This window comes from Scyliorhinus torazame, chromosome 5 (genome assembly GCF_047496885.1).
Source record: "Scyliorhinus torazame isolate Kashiwa2021f chromosome 5, sScyTor2.1, whole genome shotgun sequence".
Classification (NCBI taxonomy): domain Eukaryota; kingdom Metazoa; phylum Chordata; class Chondrichthyes; order Carcharhiniformes; family Scyliorhinidae; genus Scyliorhinus; species Scyliorhinus torazame.
The window spans coordinates 223,917,582-223,937,955 of NC_092711.1; the positions used below are offsets into that span (position 1 = coordinate 223,917,582).

Here is a 20,374-nt window from a genome sequence, read left to right on the forward strand (position 1 = left end):
GGGTGCCAAAGGTCTTTCCCGCCAGCCGGCGGGGCGGAAATCACTGATTCGCGCCATTTTTGGCGCCGGTCGGCGGACATCGCATCGATTGCGGAGAATCCCGCCCCAGATGTCCAAATTGCCTAAATAGCATCCAGTGTATATCAGAGCAGAAATCTTAACCAATCCCAATTTTCAGGCAAACCATACATCATGACATATTTAGTTCCAAAACATTTCTCAAATCAAAGAGGTTCCTTCAGGATTCAAGTGTATACAAGATAGTCTTTTGACACCAAGGGAGTGTCCTAAAAGTTTGTTCTAAAAGCAGTGGGAGAAGTTTGGAGTACTAAGTGTAGTGAGGGAATTCCTTATCTAGTATGAACAAAAGAACAAAAGGAATTTTATATAAACAGCAAGTACATGCAGGGTCATCCCTCATCCTCCAAATGAGGGCTGGTTGAGAGACAGCGAGAACAATTCCAGGAATCAAAAATTGACCATTCTGCCTGTCAGTTATAAATGTGTCAGGTACAAAGCAGGGGAGAATAAAGCCACTTACTCCAAACATAGTTAATTTATCCAGAAGCATAAGCTCAAAGAGGTCCCAACATTACCTCTGTGGACAGGGGCTCATCACCATTACTCCAGAGCAGGACAAAGTAAGCAGCTTCAAGAATCAAGGCTGATCGGTTTGTGTTTCCAGTTCCACATTCCCATCTACCCCCGATAACCCTGGATATTCTTGCCCAACAAGAATCTATCTACCTCTGACTTAATTCAACGATCCCGCTTTCACCACCTTCTGAATTTTCACACTCAATGTCTCACCTGAAATGCTTCTAATTATGAAGAGATCAATCGAGAATTATTAGTTCCTGACTTTATAGTTTCTCCTCTTCTTTTGCCATTTGCCAAAAAAGGACCAGTTGATTCCCTCAGTAGGTTGTGCATATTTTTAATAGGAGGTTGGTATTATGAGTGCTGACACTATTTGAACTAGCTAATGTGACACAGTTTGCCAAGCCTAATACAGGCATCATATTCTTGCAGGCATAGAGTGGGAAGTACAGCACAGCTCCTTTCTGTGGAATTGTGGCCAAGGATTAAAGATTCATTTGACATTCAACTTCCAACACTGACATTCTTTTCTAACTTCTGGATTAATAGATTCTTGTGCATTGTGCTATTACTACTGAAGTGCTTTGGTGGAAGACTGGCAGAAGTAGGCTCTGTTTTCTACCAGTTTGTGATTAGATGTTTATAGGAATCTCTTTTGGATGAAGTAACAAATTATTTTTGCAGTCGAGCATACCTGCAATTGGGGTTTTGCTGGCACTTCAGAGCATCTCATTAATAAGTTCCTCAAACTAATTTTTCCTCATAAATATGGTACAACTGCTTATGTGTAATTTTGGAACACAGCCAGACACCTTAATGCAAAGCAATTAGATAAAGCCACATTCTCACTTTAAACGTGATCTTTGAAGTAGAATGGACCATTCTAGCAATCTGGTTGTGATGTACTTTACAATTGGTGGAGTCATTTCATTCAACGCACCAGTTATGAATTATTCTCACACAATTCTCTGAAATATGCAACCTAGTCTCATGAATCCTTTAAAAAACATACATAACTTCCTGACCGCCACAACCTCCCCGCCACCCCCCTCCACCCATCCTGCATTCCCCATTTTAACCCCTTTATCCCCTCTCCCTGCACACCCTACCAGCTTAATTTTCCTTGAAGAAGTTGATAATCAGTGTCTATCTCCAGGCAAACCCATCCACTGACCCTCTTGAGGCAAATTTAATTTTTTCCAGCCTTAGGAACTGCGCCAGGTCGCTTACCCACACCCCCTGTTTCGGTGGCTCTGAGTCCCTCCACTCCAACAAAATCTGTTTCCGGGCTACCAGGGAGTCCTCTCTTGCCCCCTGGACTCCCGCGTCTTCTGCCACATCAAATATCGTCACTTCTGGACTCGGGACCACCTTCACCCCTAGTACCTCAAACATTACGCCTGCGGACTTTTCCGCTTTGGACATGACCAAAACATGTGGACATGGTTTGTGGGCCTCCCCACGCACCGCCGACACCTATCCTCCACCCCTCGAAGAACTTGCTCATCCTTCTAACCACCGTCATATGCGCCCTATGCACTACCTTAAATTGAATAAGGCCAAGCCTAGCACACGACGAAGATGTGTTCACCCTCCTCAAAGCCTCCTCCCTAAAACCCAGCCTCCTTCACCCCCCCCCCCCCCCCCCCAACTCCTCCTCTCACTTCCTTTTAACTTCTCTTATCGGGTCTCCATTAACCCCTTGGATACGTTATCCACACCCACTCCTGCTTTCGATACCACCTTATCCTGTAGCCCCAGGGGCGGTAGATTGGGAAAGGACGGCACCTGCTTCCTCACATAATCCCGCATCTGTAAGTATTGGAACCCAATCCCGCTGGGCAGCTCATACTCTTCCTTCAGTTCCTCTAAACTCAAAAAGCTGCCCCCACAAACAGGCCCCAATCTCAGCAGCATGGAGCTACCAACAGCTCCGAGGCTTCTCTGAACCCTAGCCCCCCTCAGCAACAGAGTTGACGGCAGCCCTTCAGCTGTAGCCAACCTTTCGCTTCATCTGCTCTCCATAGGCTGCTGTATTCTCTGCCTCTTGAGCTGATCAGTGTGAACTGATAATATCTCCTAACTGGGGACTGCCTCTGTTCGAAAGTAGAATTTGATATATCCAAGCTGGGTACATTCTTGTACCTTAAATGGCACAATTTCTGTCAACCAGAAGTCCCGTCCCCCCACCCCCCACGGAGCAAAATTACTCTGGCTCCACACCCAATCCCCACTTCTACACCCACAAAAAATATCCAAACAATATATATTTCATTACACGGATTTGATTGAGGCCTTTAACTTCATTTTCCTGTATGCACCCGCCCATAAAACTTGACTCCCTCAGATCAAAAATCTGTCTAAATTAGCCTTAAATACATTCAATGACCCAACGACAACTGTTTTTGCAGTGCAGAATTAAAGGACATTGACCCTCAGAAGAAATTCCTCTTCATCTGTCTTAAATGGGAGGCCTGTTATTTTTAAAACTATGATCCCGAGTTCTAGATTCCCTCTAGTGGAAACATCCACTCAGCATCTAACCTATTAATCCCCCAAGTATCTTGTATGTTTCAGTAAGATCACTTCTCATTCTATAACTCTTCCAAATCAACTTCATTCATAAGAAACATAACTGATTCATCCCAGGAATCAACCAGTGAACCGTCTCTGAATGGCCTCCACTGCAAGCATAGCCCTCCTTAAGACTATACACAGTACATCCTTGCCTCTCCAAGAATTTACCCCCAAATAAATGCCAAAACTGTACACCAAAACGTTAGTAACAGCAATTTTTAAAGAAAGCCACGGTGTTTCAAGGCTGGTTTCGCAATACTGGAAAGAACTCATCACCCAAGTCCATTAATGTCTGAGGAAGACGGTCAGCCCCCAGAAAGACTGAAGCCTTTGTACTCGTCAGATAAGACTGATATTTAAGAAAGGTTCTATTCAATCAGTGGCTTGCTGGAACATCTTCCTGTTTCAGAGGAATTCTTTTCTGTTCTAGATTACCTGTGTTCTAAGAACTTAGCGCCCTCTTTGGAGCAACTTCATTCAATCTGTGGATCTGTTCTAATGATTTCACGATAGGCAATTCTGGAGATGAAGACTTTCTTCAGTCTTGGATGCTGCACTTTAATCAAGGCAATGATGAAAACTGGCAATTGTGAAAAGCCTCACAACGCAATGAAACCAAAACAGGGTGTTTAGCATGTTTTGACCACCTCCTGTACAGCAAGCAAGTGGGAAAATCAATGAAATAATTTGAAGGGTTTAAAAAAAATTTCAATCAACACCATTTCAGTGATTTTCTTTCATGGCACTCTGGACTTTGCGATGCATGTAGAAACAAAAACAATTTAAGGTAAAGGGTAAGATAAAGTCACCATAGTCCCAGATGACCAAAGTCTTCTTTGCCCTTTGAGGGGGAGAGCTGACTGGTGGTAATTTAACCTGTAGATCACCACAGCTCAGGCGAGGAACAAGGTTGAGATGGCAGGCCCGCTGAATAACCTTAGCCAGGACAGGAATTGAACCAGTGCTGCTGGATCTTGCTCTGCATCACAAACCAGCTGTCTAGCCCACGGAGCTAAACTTTACTGCTCTAATAAAGCACATCAACTTCAAATCAAGGTGCACGTGTTAAATTCCAGGCTTTCACACTGCATTTTTGGAGTATTATTTAACTTGCATCACAGAAATCATACTACTTGCATATTACCTCTGGAACTCCCAATTTTCTACAAGCCTCAAGAAAATTTTCGACGTTCCTTCTGCACTTTGCCATACTCAATTTAGGCTGGAGAGTAAAGAAAATTAAGCCATTACAATACATGTCTTTCTTACAAAAAAAAGCTTCAAGGCTTCATAAGCATACCAATTAAAATTTGGCACATAGTACTCAACCAGTCAACATAAAGCATCAAAACAAACTTTAAAAATTTACATTTCCCCAATAAGAAAATTGGGAAGTCCCACTCCAACTACACTGCCAGCCTTGCTCAGTAATCCCACTCTCGTTTGAGTTAGGTCACGAGTTCAGGTTCCTCTCCACGTACAGTTTAGACCAGTGTTCTTCAAAGTGGGGGGCGCGACCGGGCGGGTGTCAGGCGGGTCACTGAGCCCCCGATCGCGCAAATCCCCGCGCAGCAGCCGGCCTTACATAACGCCGGCTGCAAACGGGCGCGAACATGTTTTAAAAAAAAAAAATTGGTCGCATTTGTGCATGCGCGCCGATAATCGGGCAAGCATGCGCAGTGCAGCCGCTATTTTTTTTGACCGGTTGCAGCTTTTCGTTTTACAAATTCTGTAGTGGGTTTTATTCATTTATTTTATTTATTTAATTATTATTTTTTTCATTTCTTTTTTCATTTTTTTTTACAAGTTCTGGGGGTTTTATTAATTTTTTTCATTTATTTTACTCATTTAAAAAAAATTATTTTTTTACAACTTTGGGGGAGGGGGGGGGGTTTATTTGATAAAATTTTACAGGAAAAAAATGCAGAACTTTGGACAAATGGAGACTCCATACTTTCCGACACCAGAAGGCTTCACCTTCATCCAACAGGTTCCATTGGAGGAGCGCGTACAAGGGCTAAAGGGACCCAAAACCATTTCCTCCATTTTTGACAGCAACAAACAAGGTAAGAGGAAATGGTCGGCCGGTGTGGGTTGCGAAGGTCTCTTGGCCGGTTGGTAAAAATGGGTCCCCGGAAAAAAAGTTTGAAGAACACTGGTTTAGACCAAGCTTTACTGCAGGAGGTGCTGCACTTGATTCAGGTGAGAAATTGAACCAAGCCTGGTTTGCCATCTCAGGGGAATGCACAAGATCCCACCTCACAATTTGAGAATATGAGAGTTCTTCCAGTGTCCTTGCCAGTACTTATCCTTCAATGAATATTACAAAGACAGAATGTTTGGCCATTGCTGTTTGTAGGACCTTGCTGTGTAGGTAACTGGTAATGTGTTTCCCTATATTTGCTGATTCGATTGGAAATAGAACAGAATTGATAAGTGCTTTGCGACATTTTGTGGTCATGAAAGATTATGTATGTGCAAGTCTCTCCTTTCAACAAGGGTGTTGAACAATTTGCAGTTCTCCAGTACTAATTTCTTTGAGTAATTAAAGCGAATCACAAGAGAAAAAAATTGCAAATTAGGTGTGCTGGTTCCTATTCTCTAAGCCACACAAGTAGAAAATTACTAAGTTTCACCTTAAATAAGCCAACTGCCTGATTGGAGTTGTAACGGTTTTCCAGTTATCTATTTTGTATGCACCAGTTAATCAATAGTGAATGATTTCATCAGTTAGCCAAAGCAATTAATTTCAGTATAATTTGAGTTTGATTTGTAAATATATTTAAGATACTAGTTGCAATTTAATCCAAACATGAACAAGTTATCAAGGTCAAGAAATAAAGCACTTGTTAATGTATTGTTCCACTAATTTGCACATAATTGGTTTTTACTTTTGAAGATTGTTTCAGATTGTTAGATTACCAGAAAACCGATGCAAACATCAAGACTTGCATCACAGCTTTCATTATCTAGCCTAGATAATAATCATGCATGTTTTTATCTACGTCTTAGAATATCACAGAACACTAAAAACAATTCAAGAGCAACCACAATTAACTTAATCATGCTGCCTGCCCCACATTCTCATGGCAATATTCTCAGAATGGTAGATGTTGCATGTAAAACTTACTGTCTTCCTGACATTACTTGCAACAGTAATCATAAGATGATCAACATGTTGTAACTATTAGGAATGATTAGGTAAAACAACTTGGCATTACTTTATAAATCACGGTGACACTGCAGGAAAAATAAATTTCAACTATGTTTCACAGAAGATTGCTTATATTGGTGAATTTCGAGATTTTAAAAGCACAATAAATAACATGGCAGATGACAATAAAGAATACCTCTCATCTTGCCCGGGAAAATTGCCTGGTCAGTAAACAAAAGTTAACATATAGCCTTTGACCCACTTTTACAAAAGTCTAAGAAAAAAAGGTATTTTGCAGTACTATTTCTGTACCTCCTTCCCAGCCAGACAACATACTTATTGACAAAGTATGGAACAAATGAGTTTAGTACATGTAGAAAGAGAAATAGTTAACACTTTAGGTAGATGAGCTTTTCATCAGAACATTAGTACAGACTGAGATTTTTCTAAAATCAAGCCAGTATAGCAGTGCTGGAGCGGGGAAAATGGGACAAGCGTTGAAATTATAGCATCAGATCGAAGGAAGAGGCATACATATTGGCCAGGAGAAACAGCAGACTTCAGTATTGGGAGCAGTTTATAATCAGCAAAAAAGACAAAAGGATTAAGGAGGGGAAAACGGAGTAAAAGAGAAAGCTTGCGAGGAACATAAAAACTGACTGTAAAAGTCTCTATAGTATGGGAAGAGAAAAAGATTGGTGAAGACAAAATGTAGGTCCCTTACTGTCAGAAACAGGGGAATTTATAATGGGGAACAAAGAAATGGCTGACCAACTAAATACATATTTGTCTTCATAAAGGAGGATACAAATAACATAACCAAATATTGGGGAACACATGGTTCAGTGAGAGGGAGGAACTGAGGGAAATCAGTATCAGTAGGAGAATGGTGTTGGGGAAATTGATTGGGGTTTGAAGGACGATCAATCCACAGGGCCTGATAATCTACATCCCAGAGGATTTAAGAAAGTGACCCTAGAAATAGTGGATGCACTGGTGGTCAACTCCCAAAATTCTATAGACTCTGCAACAGTTCCTACAGATTGGAAGATAGCGAACGTAACCCCATTATTTAAAAAGGGTGGTAGAGAGAAAACAGGGAATTATAGTCCAGTCAACCTGACATCAGTAGTGAGGAAAATGTTGGAGTCCATTATAAAATATATAATAGCAGAGATCTTGCAAAACAGTGGCAGGATTGGACACAGTCAGCATGGATTTGCAAAAGAGAAATCATGCTTGACAAATCGACTGGAATTCTTTGAGATGCAACTAATAGAGTTGACAAGGGGGAGCCAGTGGATGTGGTTTATGGAGAGTTTTAGAAGGCTTTCGACAAAGTCCCACATAAGAGGTTAGCGTGTAAAATTAAAGCAGATGGGATTGGGGATAGTGTATTGAGATGGATAGAAAACTGGTTGACAGACAGGAAACAAGATGGGCATAAATGGGTCTTTTTCCAAATGGAAGGCAGTGACTAGTGGGATACTGCAGGGATCAGTGCTAGGACTGCAGCTATTCACAATATATGTTAATGATTTAGATGAAGGAACTAAATGTAATATCCCAAAATATGCAGATGACACAAAGGTGGTTGAGAGGGTGAGGTTTGAGGAGGATGCAGAGATGAGGAAATTGTGGAGGCAATAGTGGTGATCTTTCAGGAATCATTGGAGGCAGGAAGAGTCTCAGAGGACTGGAAGGTGGCTAATGTAACACCACTGTTTAAGATGGGAGGGAAGCAGAAGACGGGAAATTATAGGCCGGTTAGCCTGACTTCGGTCATTGGTAAGATTTTAGAGTCTGTTACTAAAGATGAGATTGCGAAGCACTTGGAAATGCGTGGTAAAATAGGACTGAGTCAGCACAGCTTTGTCAAAGGGTGGTCATGTCTGACAAATGTGTTAGAGTTCTTTGAGGAGGTAACAAGTAAGTTAGACAAAGGAGAATCAGTGGACGTGATTTATTTAGATTTCCAGTGGCCTTTGACAAGGTGCTGCATAGGAGACTGTTAAATAAGTTAAAAGCCCATGGTGTTAAGGGTAAGATCCTGGCATGGATAGAGGATTGGCTGACTGGCAGAGGCCAGAGAGTGGGGATAAAGGGGTCTTTTTCAGGATGGCAGCCAGTGACTAGTGGTGTGCCTCAGGGGTCTGTGCTGGGACCACAACTTTTTACAATATACATTAATGATCTGGAAGATGGTACTGAAGGCACGGTTGCTAAGTTTGCAGACGGTATGAAGATCTGTAGAGGGACAGGTAGTACGGAGGAAGCAAGGGGGCTGCAGAAGGACTTGAACAAGCTAGGAGAGTGGGCAATGAAGTGGCAAATGAAATACAATGTGGAAAAGTGAGGTTATGCACTTTGGAAGGAGGAACCTAGGGATGGACTATTTTCTAAATGGGGAAATGCTTCGGAAAGCAGAAGCACAAAGGGATTTGAGAGTCCTTGTTCACGATTCCCTTAAGGTTAATGTGCAGGTTCAGTCGGCAGTTAAGAAGGCAAATGCAATGTTAGCATTCATGTCAAGAGGGCTAGAATACAAGACCAGGCATGTACTTCTGAGGCTGTATAAGGCTCTGGTCAGACCCCAGTTGGAGTATTGTGAGCAGTTCTGGGTCCCATATCTAAGGAAGGATGTGCCGGCCTTGGAAAGGGTCCAGAGGAGGTTCACAAGAATGATCCCTGGAATGAAGAACTTGTAATATGAGGAACGTTTGAGGACTATGGGTCTGTACTCGTTGGAGTTTAGAAGGATGAGAGTGGGTCTTATTGAAACGCACAAGATACTGCGAGGCCTGGATAGAGTGGACGTGGAGAGGATGTTTCCACTTGTAGAAAAAACTAGAACCAGAGAACACCATCTCAGATTAAAGGGACGATCCTTTAAAACAGAGATGAGGAGGAATTTTTTCAACCAGAGGGTGGTGAATCTGTGGAACTCTTTGTCGCAGAAGGCTGTGGAGGCGAATACACTGAGTGTCTTTAAGAAGAGGTAGATAGGTTCTTGATTAATAAGGGGATCAGGGGTTATGGGGAGAAGGCAGGAGAATGGGGATGAGAAAATATCAGCCATGATTGAATGGCGGAGCAGACTCGATGGGCTAAGTGGCCTAATTCTGCTCCTATGTCTTATGGTCTACTGATTCAGTGCGATTTGGACAAGTTGAGCGGTGTCCGGTTATGGTTTGGAGGGAGTGGGCTGCGTGGATTGGGTGGGTGAACCCATACAGCCGGTGTCATTCTGCATAACCACAGGCTACGGTGACCGGACAGTGGGGTGTGCAGCAAGATGGCTGCCCTACAGGCCGCAGAAATAGCGGTCTATGCCGGGACTCCGTCCCGGTCCCGGGGTCACGCGGACCCCACGCCCATCCTCCTAGTCTGGGACTGCAGCAGCTGGTGAGTGAACCAACAAGATGGAAAAACATACTTGACCTCAACCTCACCAACCTGCCAGCTGCAGATGCTTCTGTCCATGACAGCATTGAAGTAACCACCGCACAAATCTTGTGGAGACAAAGTCCCGTCTTCACATTGAGGACACCCTCCACCGTGCTAAATGGGATAGACTTCGAACGGATTTAAAACATTTGTGGAAGGGTGCCAAACAAGCAAGCCTGCTTTGTCCTGGCTGGTGTCAAACTTTTTAAGCCTCTGGAGCTGCACTCACCCAGGCCAGGGAGAGTAGACTGTGGGCAGGCTTTGGGGAGTTACTCACCGCAGAATGTCTAGCCTCTGATCTGCTCTTGTACCACAGATTTTCTTTGGCTAGTCCAGTTCAATTTCTGGTCAATGATGACTTCCAGGACGTTGATGGTGGGGGTTCGGTGATGGCAATGCTATTGAATGCCAAGGAGCGATGGATAGATTCTCTCATTTGGAGATGGTAAATTGCCTGGCACTTGTGACTTGTGAGAGTATCTTTAAGAAATGGGTGTTTATAAATGGGTGTGTATATAAATATCTGTAGTGAGAGTACCTTTAAGAAATGGATTTATTACTGCAGTGATATCAGAGTGGGTGGAGCTGGGCTGTCTGTCAGCTTTTTACTTTCGCTTTAGGCTTTTTGCTGCAGGCTGGGTTTGGTTTTATTTTAGTTTTGGAGAAGCTGCAATCACAGCAGGATGTGTGTGAATCTCTGCAAGCTTATGAATGTCCAGTTGCTGACATCAACGTGGTAACTGTTCTCAGTAGTGAAATTAAACCTGAGGGGCTTCTGTTAAAGGTTTTGTTTTAAGTCTTATGGATGTTAAAAGGAAAGCTCAAAGATTACTTAGTGTATTATTTGGGGGTTGTATTTGAATTGATGGTTGCCAAGATGTTCACTGTATGTATTAAAAAGGTTAACTGGAGTACATAGAATAAACATTGTTTTGCTTTAAAAAATACTTTTCCATTTCTGCTGTACCACACCTGTAGAGTGGGCCGTGTGCTCCCCCACACCACAATCTATTAAAAGTTGTGGGTCAGGTGAACTCCATGATACACTTTGGGGTTCTCTAAACCCTGGCCCATAACACTTTGTGTGGTGTTACTTCTCAGCCCAAGCCTGGATATTGTCCAAGTCTTGCTGCATTGGATATAGACTGCTTCAGTATCGGAGTCGTCACAAATGGTGAACCTTGTGAAGTCAACCGTGAACATCCCCACTTCTGACCTAGTGATGGAATGAAGGTCATTGATGAGGCAGCAGAAGATGGTTAGGCCTAGAATACTACCCTGAGGAACTTGTGCAGTAATGTCATGGAGGATAAGCCTTCAGTATTGCTGTTAGAATATTTGTCACGACCCATAGCCTTTGCAGATTCCAGTGCCTTCAGCCGTTTCTTGATAATCAAACTGGACTAACCATAGAAATACTGTGGTACAAGAGCAGGTCAGAGGCTAGAAATCCTGAGGTAAGCAACTACCCCCTCTTTAATCCCCAAGCTTGTCCACAATCTACTCTCCCCAGCCTGGGTGAGTGCAGGCTGCTTTGTCCCGGATGGTGTCAAACTTCTTAAGCCTCTGGAGCTGTGATGCTAGGGACCTCCGGAGGCAGAGATGGATCAGCCACTCACATTTATCAAATGCTTCAGCCTTATCTTTTCCACAGATATATTGGGCTCCCCCATTATTGAGGGTGGGGATATTTATGGAGCTTCCTCCTCCAGCGAGTTTTTAAATAATTCACCACCATTTAGGACTGGATGTGGTAGGACCTCAAGACGCTTAGACCCAATCTGTTGGTTGTGGGATTGTTTTCCTCAGTATAGCACTTGCTGCTTATGCTGATTGATACACATTCCTGGTTTGGCTCCTGGCCTGGCCGCCTACATTCTTCATTGAACCGGGGTTGATCCCCTGGCGTGTTGGTAATGGTAGAGTGGGGGATGTGCCAGGCCATGAGGTTACACATTGTGGTTGAATTCAATTCTGCTGCTGATGATAGCTTAAAGTGCCTCATGGTTGCCCAGTCTTGAGTTGCTATATCTGCTGATCAGACTAAACCTGTAATAGGTGGATTATCTTATGAGGAAAGATTGGACAAGCTAGGCTTGTATCCTCTACAGTTTAGGGAAATACGAGGCAACTCAATTGAAACATAAGACCCTGAGGTGTCTTGACAGGGTGGGTGTGTAGAGAATGTTTCTTTTTGTCCAAAAATCTAGAACTAGGGGTCACTGTTTAAAAATAAGGGTCGCCTATTTACATTCACCTGATTCACCCAAGGAAGGAGCAGTGCTCCGAAAGCTAATGTTTGAAACAAACCTGTTGGACTTTAACCTGGTGTTGTAAGACTTCTTAATGTATTTAAAACCAAGATGAGGAGCAATTGTTTCACTTTGAGGGCTGTGAATCTTTGGAACACTTCCTGAAAAGGTGGTGGAATCAGAGTCTTTGAATATTTTTAAGGCAGAGTTGGTTAGATTCTTGGTGAGCAAGAGGGTGATAGGTTATCGTGGGTAGGCGGGATGCAAATCTGAGGTTACTATAAAATCAAATATTAAATGATGGAGTAGGCTCAAAGGGTGATTGGCTATCTACTGCTCCTTGTTCGTATGTTTGAAATCTATCCCATTTAGCATGATGGCAATGCCTCAATGTGAATATGGGATATCGTTTCACAAGGACTGTGAGATGGTACCTCCTTCCGATACTGTGACGGACAGATGCTTGGGTGACAGGCAAGTTCGTGAAGAGTGGTCAAGTGTCTTTTTCCCTCTTGTTGGTTTCCTCACCACCTGCCGCATACCCAGTCTAGTAGCTATGTCCTTTAGGATTCCATCAACTTGGTCAGTGGAGGTGCTACTGAGCCACTTTTGGTGACGGACATTGAAGTTCCCCCACCCAGAGTACATTCTACAGTCTTGTGATGTTCAATATGGAGGAGTACAGATTAATCAGCTGGGGGTGTACGTGGTAATCAGCAGGAGGTTTCCTTGCCCATGTTTAACCCAAAGCCATGAGACTTCATGGGGTCCAGTGTCGATGTTGAAGACTCCCAGGGCAACTCCCTCCTGACTGTATACCACTGTGCTCCTCTGCTGCGTCTGAGTGGTTTGCTAGGACATTTCAGAAAGCATTTAAGAATAAACCACATTGCTGTTTGTATGGACCCAGACCAGGTAAGCACTGCAAATTTCCTTTCCTAAAGGAAAGTAGTGAACCAGATGGGTTTTTATGACAATCGACAATGGTCATCATTAGATGTTTAATTCCAGATTTTTTATTGAATTCAAATTCCACCACTTCTTCATGGCATCAAACTCAGGTCCCATAGTATTACCCTGGGACTCTGGTTTACTCGTCCAGAACAGTACCACTATGCCACCAACTCCCTCAATTGCAAAATCAAGTGCAACAAATGTCATGCAACAAGAAGTTAAATCATGAAAACTAAATTACGACAATTATTTTCAAGTTTTCTTCATCAAAATTTGTAGATCATTTTAACTTTGAAGTTTTCCATTAATTTTGCTATCCACCTGGACAATTTGATCACATCGACATCAGCTTGCAAAGGATTGTGAAAAATACCACTTAAAAGAAAAATTTGGTTTGAATTGGGAGAATTTTGTGTTTAAGACAGTGTATAAGTTTCATGATAGGTGAACTTACCACTGCTGGTGATGGGACATGGATGCTGGCCACCGACCTTGGTCGAATATGATTGGCAAGATGGCAGAGTACCACCCCATCCATTAATGCTGCACCGACATCTTCCGGCAAAAGAACTTTTAACCTTAATTCAAGGTTCTGTTTAAGGAGGGAAAAGGGATTATTTCATCTTTCCAAAAGCAATGAGATTAATGAATATGAAACAATAAGAAAACAGCCGCATAGAAGAGGAACATGGTTACCAATTTTCAGCAAAGATTTTGATTTTTCCAACATACAATATCAGACACATTTATCACATTTGAAGTAAAAGCAAAGCTAATGCGGATGATGGAGATCTGAAATAAAAACAAGGTTTGAAAACCTCAGCAGATCTGGCAACATCTGTGGAGAGAGAAACAGAGTTAATGCTTCAAGTCCAATAGGACTGTTCTTCAGAACTGTCACTATCATATTTGGAACACTGACTGGGAAAACAGAGAATAGTCCTTAATATCTTTCATTTCTGCCATCCCCCAAAAATCTGATCTTCCTTTTCCCAGTCCCATTTCCACAAGAATCACAGCATCAATCCAGTCTTTAAATAAGTGTGTGCAGGGTGAACTATCCTTACACAGCAAACACGCTTACAAAGGAAAGAGAATGGGGAGGAGAGTGAGTATTTATGTTCATGGAAAATAAAACATAGTCAATGAATAGATACCCCACAAATGATAGGCAATGAACCTTTCCAACTATTTGCCATGTGTAATTGAATATAAAAAAGAAACATCTATTTTGGACCACTGCTTTATCTTATGTTGAGTTTCAAGGAATTCTGTATTCCTGGTACAGCCTTGTACTGAGCGAAAGGCAATTCTAAAAAACATACTCGTAAAATGAGATGCTTTATGTTAGAAATGCCCAGATGAAAGTTTTTTCTTCATACACTTATCCTTCTGTTTGGGCTAGAAATTTCAGCAGGACTTTAGGTGTTGGGAGACTGGTCAAAGTGAGAAAAAGTAATGGTTGCAAGAGGCATTAAGGAATCATTGGTGCAGGTGAAGGTGTGAATGAGGAGATTAAATTAGTAGCTGTGGGTGAAAGACCAGTGGCTAGATAGCTCAGATTTTGAAAGTGCAGCTGTAAGTGAATTGGGAGAGTTTTTTTTCTCCAGGAGGTGGATACAGAAGAAAGTAGGGTTGGGATGCTGAAGATTGATGAAGAAGTGATCACACATGGCCTTCTCATTAATTATGCGATGTGAGTATCAGAACCATACGGGATGGTAAGTTCGAGGGAGGGGCCACTGTGAATATGGGTTGTGGATTTTATATGGAGATTGGGAGCCATGAAGAATGGAGGGATGCCAGAGAACTCCGAAGAGGGTACATAATTAATTGAGATGGAGGTTGAAATCACCAAGGAAGGGAAGTCATTTCAACAACAAAAAGAGAAAATGCGAGATCTCTGCAGGTCTGACAGCATCTGTGGGGCGAACACAGAGCTAACATTGAGCCTGGACTTTTAAGTCTGCTCTCTCCACAATGCTGTCAGACCTGCTGAGATTGTCCAGCATTTTCTTTTTTGTTTCAGATTCCAGCATCCGAGTAATTTGCTTTTATTTATACAAGAGAAGTCACTTAGTGCGCTGGTGATGGTGGAAAGCAATGAAAATAATTCAAATTTTTAAGATACTTGAATGAGTTATAGAGTAAGAAAGTAAAATGAAAAGGGAGAACAAGTGAGATGCCCAGGACAGGAAAAAGTGAAAGTTGAGTAGGGAGATGGATCAAATGCTTTCCAAGAATCAAGTTAGACCATGGCCCTATCTACCATCTTTCCCTCATCCACCAACTGCATCCGCAAATGTTTTAAACCCCATGTTTGCTTCAACATATTTATAGTATAGATGTGCTTTATGCTATTTTGAATTTAACTATCCATCACTACTTGTTAATGGGTATTAAATGGATATGAAGTGGGTAAATGGGGGCTCAGGTACTGATCAGCAATAAGTTAAAAAAAATAAATTCAGAGTACCCAATTCATTTTTTTCCAATTAATGGGCAATTTGGCGTGGCCAATCTACCTACCCTGCGCATCTTTGGGCTGTGGGAGTGGGACCCACGCAAACACGGGGAAAATGTGCAAACTCCACACGGACAGTGACCCAGGGTCAGGATCGAACCGGGTCTTCTGCGCCATGAAGCAGCATTGCTAACCACTGCACCACCGTGCCACCCCTGCAATAAGTTAATTGAATGCTGGTATTGGTTGAGATGCTGAATTGGCTATTTCTATACATGTAACCAGTTCCCAGGAAAGATAATAAGTTTTGACAATAGAAATGTCAAAAACCCTAGTGACAACATTTATAAGTTTATTTGTTTCAGTCTGCAATAGTAAAAATGGCGCTTAAACCAGTACCTTTAAATGTGTCACTACTTCTGCATGTGAAATAACAGGTGCCAAATTGCAGATCTGCAAATGCAAGTATTTCACACCTGTCTCATGCAGTTCAAAATTCTTTCCCAGATCAAATTCCAGAGAGAGAAAAAGTAATTGCAAGGCTAATGCTTTTACACATTTCAGTACAAACAACACAAACCCACCATTGTACTGTATTTAAATATTACTAACAGCATTACATGAAGAAAGATAGTTCCAAATAGTTAACCTGTTTAAGCTGCCTAACTTGTTCCAATTCTTCTCGTAGGTGTTCCATCTTTCTTCGAATTGTAAAACCTGGATCCGCTGCTCCAAATTCCTGACGAGATGGGCGTGTAAATGCTGTTTGAAGTACAGAAAAAACAAAAAAAGGTAAATATCACCTCAAATCATGGGAGGTGAGCATGGAGACAGCAAGAACATTGTTCTTGCATTAGAGCTTCATCAGATTAGCCAGATCTCAAACATTTAAAGTGAGCCTCCAGCATTTTATGGGAGCAAAGTTACCCAACTGCACTGTATGCAGTTAAAGGATTAAGAGTGGTGTCCAGTTTGAAGACATTTTACAGCACTCGTTAGGTGCCATTTAGATTCAGAATAGATGAATGGCATATTAGAACAGGTCTTCTCGATAATTTAATCTCTCCCTTCTTCATGGAGGTGCTGCTGGCAAATATTTGTTAAAGGAGAACTGTCTTGTGTGGCAGTTTATTTCCAATTTCTTTATAAATTTGTTTTGAGCACTTGGGTTTAAGTATCAATTTCAGCAGGCTTTCAGTGCATAAATATGATAATGGCTCTTAATTTGGTGATTAAATAACAGCAGAGCTAATTGGAACTCCATTATGTACATGTAGCGGCGTGAAGCTGTCTGAGATGCGGTATTCTACAGTGAGCTTCTCAAAGGTGGTATCACATTGTCTGCCCAACCATAAAAATGCATCGAACACATGAAATTGGTGTACTTGTGTGGTAGATACAGCCAAGCCCACAACAGAAAGTTACAACTTGGCAATTTCAATCCAAGTACCTTTAATGATTAAATTCTTTCTCAGTCCTTTTGATAATTTCACAATTGTACAATTAAAAATACTGCTTGCCCTATTCACTCAGGTGTCCAGACCACGGGCAAAATTCTCCGTTATCGGCGGAAAGTCCGCCGATCGGCGTAAAAAACGGCGCAAATCCGACTTGCGTCACGTCGGAAAAATGGGTCGAAAGTCTCCGGCCCGAAATGGGCTAGCAGCGACGTAACGGGATCCGCGCTTGCGCAGTGGTTCACGCCGTGCAGCGTCATACGCGCCTCACGGCGTGACGGCTCATAAGGCCGCACTGCTCCCCCCCACCCGACCGGAACACCCGACTGGATGGCTGGCCGCCACTCAGCCCCGAGGTTCGAGTCACGGGATGTGGAGGCGCTCCTGGACGCGGTGGAGCAGAGGAGGGACGCCCTGTATCCCGGGCACGGCCGCAGAGTTGCCCCACGCCACAGCCGGAGTCTGTGGAGGGAAGTGGCCGAGGCCGTCACCGCTGCGGCCCTGACACCACGGACAGGCACCCAGTGCCACAAGAAGGTGAACGACCTCGTCAGAGCAGGCAGGGTGAGCCACCCCCATATCCCCCCCTCCCCCATATCCCCCCCCTCCCCCATATCCCCCCATATCCCCCCCCTCCCCCATATCCTCAAGTGAATCCAGCCCTAACCTTAACCTCTGCAATGCACGCGCAACCGATGGCGTGCATTCATGTACCTGCCTAACAGTGTTGCCTTTTACCCCTGCCACTGCCCGCCCCCCCCCCCCCCCCCCCCACAGGAGAAGCGCGCACACAACAATAGGGAGCATGTGAGGACTGGAGGAGGCCCCGCTGATGAGAGGCCACTGACCGAACATGAGGAAAAGGCCCTGGAACTGGCTGGCGGACCTGACGACCGGGAGGTTGCTGATGCAGAGGCCGGGGGCGTACTAGCAAGTGAGCCACTGACAGCCCGTCCCCATATCCCCCCACCCCTATATCCCCCTCCCCCATATCACCACCTGATGTCTAACCATGCATGCTTCATTGTGTATCGCAGGACCAAACGTCCAGGCACCCATCCCCGCAGATGCAGACCGCCCGCAGGATGCCCCTCGGAGGCCACGGGAGGCGGAGAGACCCGGACCCTCCAGCATGCGACGCCCGCAGGATGCCCCTCGGAGGCCACGGGAGACGGAGAGACCCGGACCCTCCAGCATGCGACGCCCGCAGGATGCCCCTCGCACACCACGGGATACGGAGAGACCTGGAGCAACAGGGAGACGACACCCCCGTCACGTGCGGGAGCGACCACCCAGCGACGAGGGGGGCAGCCACAGGCCCCCGTCACATCCGAGCCGGGACACCCCTACCCGGGACACCCCTACCCAGGAAGGCGAAATACCGGACAGTGACTCAGAATGGATGGGTGGAGACGAACCCCCACCCCAAAGTGCCATGGACTCAGAATGGGACGAAGAGCACGACAGAACGCCACTGCTGTCACCAACACCCTCCACCATCGCAGAAACACTCACCTCGGTTGGGCACTTTAGTGATGAGGCGTCTGCTACACTCACTGGTGCGCACAACACAGCCGTCCCGGTACAGCAGGTGGAGGTAGGAGCAGCAGAGGGGCCGGGCGGTCGGAGGGCAGCCCAGCCCAAGCGAACATCTGCCGCCCAGATGGATCCCGGGTTCCTGGAGTTACCACACCCACACATAGATCCGATGCAACCACCGACCCGGAGACGAACGAAGAGTGTGACGGCCGGCTTGCGGCGGCTGCAGTCGCAGGTGGAGGAGTCCACCCGCGTCCAGGAGCTGGGAATGGTGCCGGTCATGCGTGCCACCCAGGCTTACACCGCACGGGTGGCGTCCGCGGTGGAGGCAATGGGTGCGACGGTGTCAGACATGGGGAACAGTTTGCGAGGCCTGGGGCTTTCCGTGCAGGCGGCATCTGTGGCCCAGGACATGGCTGCCCTCTCACAGGAGGCCATGAGCCAGTGCCAGCGCCAGATGGCAGAGGCGCTCAACGCCATAGCCCAGTCTCTGCAGGCCATGGCCCAGTCTCTGCAGGCCATGGCCCAGTCTCTGCAGGCCATGGCCCAGTCTCTGCAGGCCATCGCTGAGGGCATCGGCGCCAGTGGCCATGTGCGAGCCGGCGTCGCACTGTCACAGACAGGGTTTGCCAACCCCCTGGGCTCCATGGCTGCAAACCTGCAGACCCCTGTCGATACCAGCACGGGCCTCCAGGACTGGCAGTGCCAGATGTCGGGGGGGCGTCGGATGGCCAGTCCGTTCGCATCCCCCACCCATGTAGAGGCCTGGGGGCCATCGGGCACCCCGAGGGAGGAGGAGGTGGTGTGGTCCGTCCCGGCTCCCCCTGTAGGGGACGTCCCGGTACACCGTGACACCTCGGACTCCCCCCCTCCCTTCCGTCCCAGGTGCATTGGGTGGGCAACGGGCAGGACAGGCTGGCAGCTCGCCATCCCAGTCGCCCGGGCCGCAGCCTGGCCCATCTAGGCCAGGACGCCCCAGGAAACGGCCGCCAAAGGGATCCAGTGTCAGAGGGCAGGAATCACAGGAGTCCACCTCCAGTTCTGCTGTACCATCTGGGGAACCGCGTAGACGTAGTCAAAGGGCCCGTAAGGCCAAACAATTAGACACTGAGTAAGTTGGCACGGGTGCAGGGCACAGATGAGTTTTAGGGGCTAGGGCACGTGCATGAACTCGTTTGGTTATTAAAGTCAATGTTACACCTACAGAAGCTGCCTTTGTGCTCTGTCCAAAGCGTGCGGGGGTGTCATGTAAGTTGAGCGCAAGTGTGTGTGTGTGAGGGGTGGTCTTACCTCAGCCCCAGGTGAGTCTGCCCCCTTCCCCCTGGGCCGCCATCAACATCCCCCGGGCAGAGGACGGGACCATGCGTTGCAGTGTCACAGCCGCATGCAGGGATGGTCCGGGTGGATGGTGGTACTGTGGCCATGGGTCAGACATAGTCCAACGATGTGGAGCCAGGAGCTCACCGCAGGGCGGGTTGTCATCATCCTCCATGGCCTGCAATAGACACACGTCCACCCGCAACTGTGAGAGCCCGGCCTGTTGTGCCGCAGGTGGATCGGCAATGAGGGGGGGGTGGTGTGCATGCGGGTGGGGTTGGGGAGGGGGGTGAGGGTGCTGGGTGGGTGGATGGGTGGGCGGTGTGGGTGGTCGGCTGTTGCCATGGTGTGCGGTCTGTGGCCATACTACCCGATTCCCACGCCCATCTAGTCAGTGAAGAGGGCGGCTATCAGCCTGTCCCGTGCCCGCTGGGCCAGCCGGTAACGGTGGACAGCCACCCGCCTGTGTCTACCCCGTCTGCCCTGACCATTACCCCCATCCCCCTCATCTGGGGAGGACTGCGCCTCTTCCTGCTGCTCCTCCACTCTCCTCTGCCTGCGGCACATCGCCCCTCTGCTGGGCTATGTTGTGCAGGACGCAGCACACCACAAT

General features: G+C 45.8%; 1 protein-coding gene across 5 annotated transcripts in view; it reads right to left on the bottom strand.

The window, feature by feature from the left end:
• The window catches only part of lrch2 (leucine-rich repeats and calponin homology (CH) domain containing 2), a 198,834-nt gene that overhangs the window by 12,552 nt on the left and 165,908 nt on the right, over positions 1-20,374 (bottom strand). For all 5 annotated transcript variants that reach the window (XM_072505174.1, XM_072505173.1, XM_072505171.1 and 2 more), the window contains 3 exons: positions 16,098-16,210; positions 13,439-13,576; positions 4,322-4,399 (listed from right to left, as the gene is read on the bottom strand). In XM_072505174.1, the coding sequence (XP_072361275.1) occupies positions 4,322-4,399; positions 13,439-13,576; positions 16,098-16,210 (329 nt within the window). The remainder of the gene's footprint in view (positions 1-4,321; positions 4,400-13,438; positions 13,577-16,097; positions 16,211-20,374) is intronic.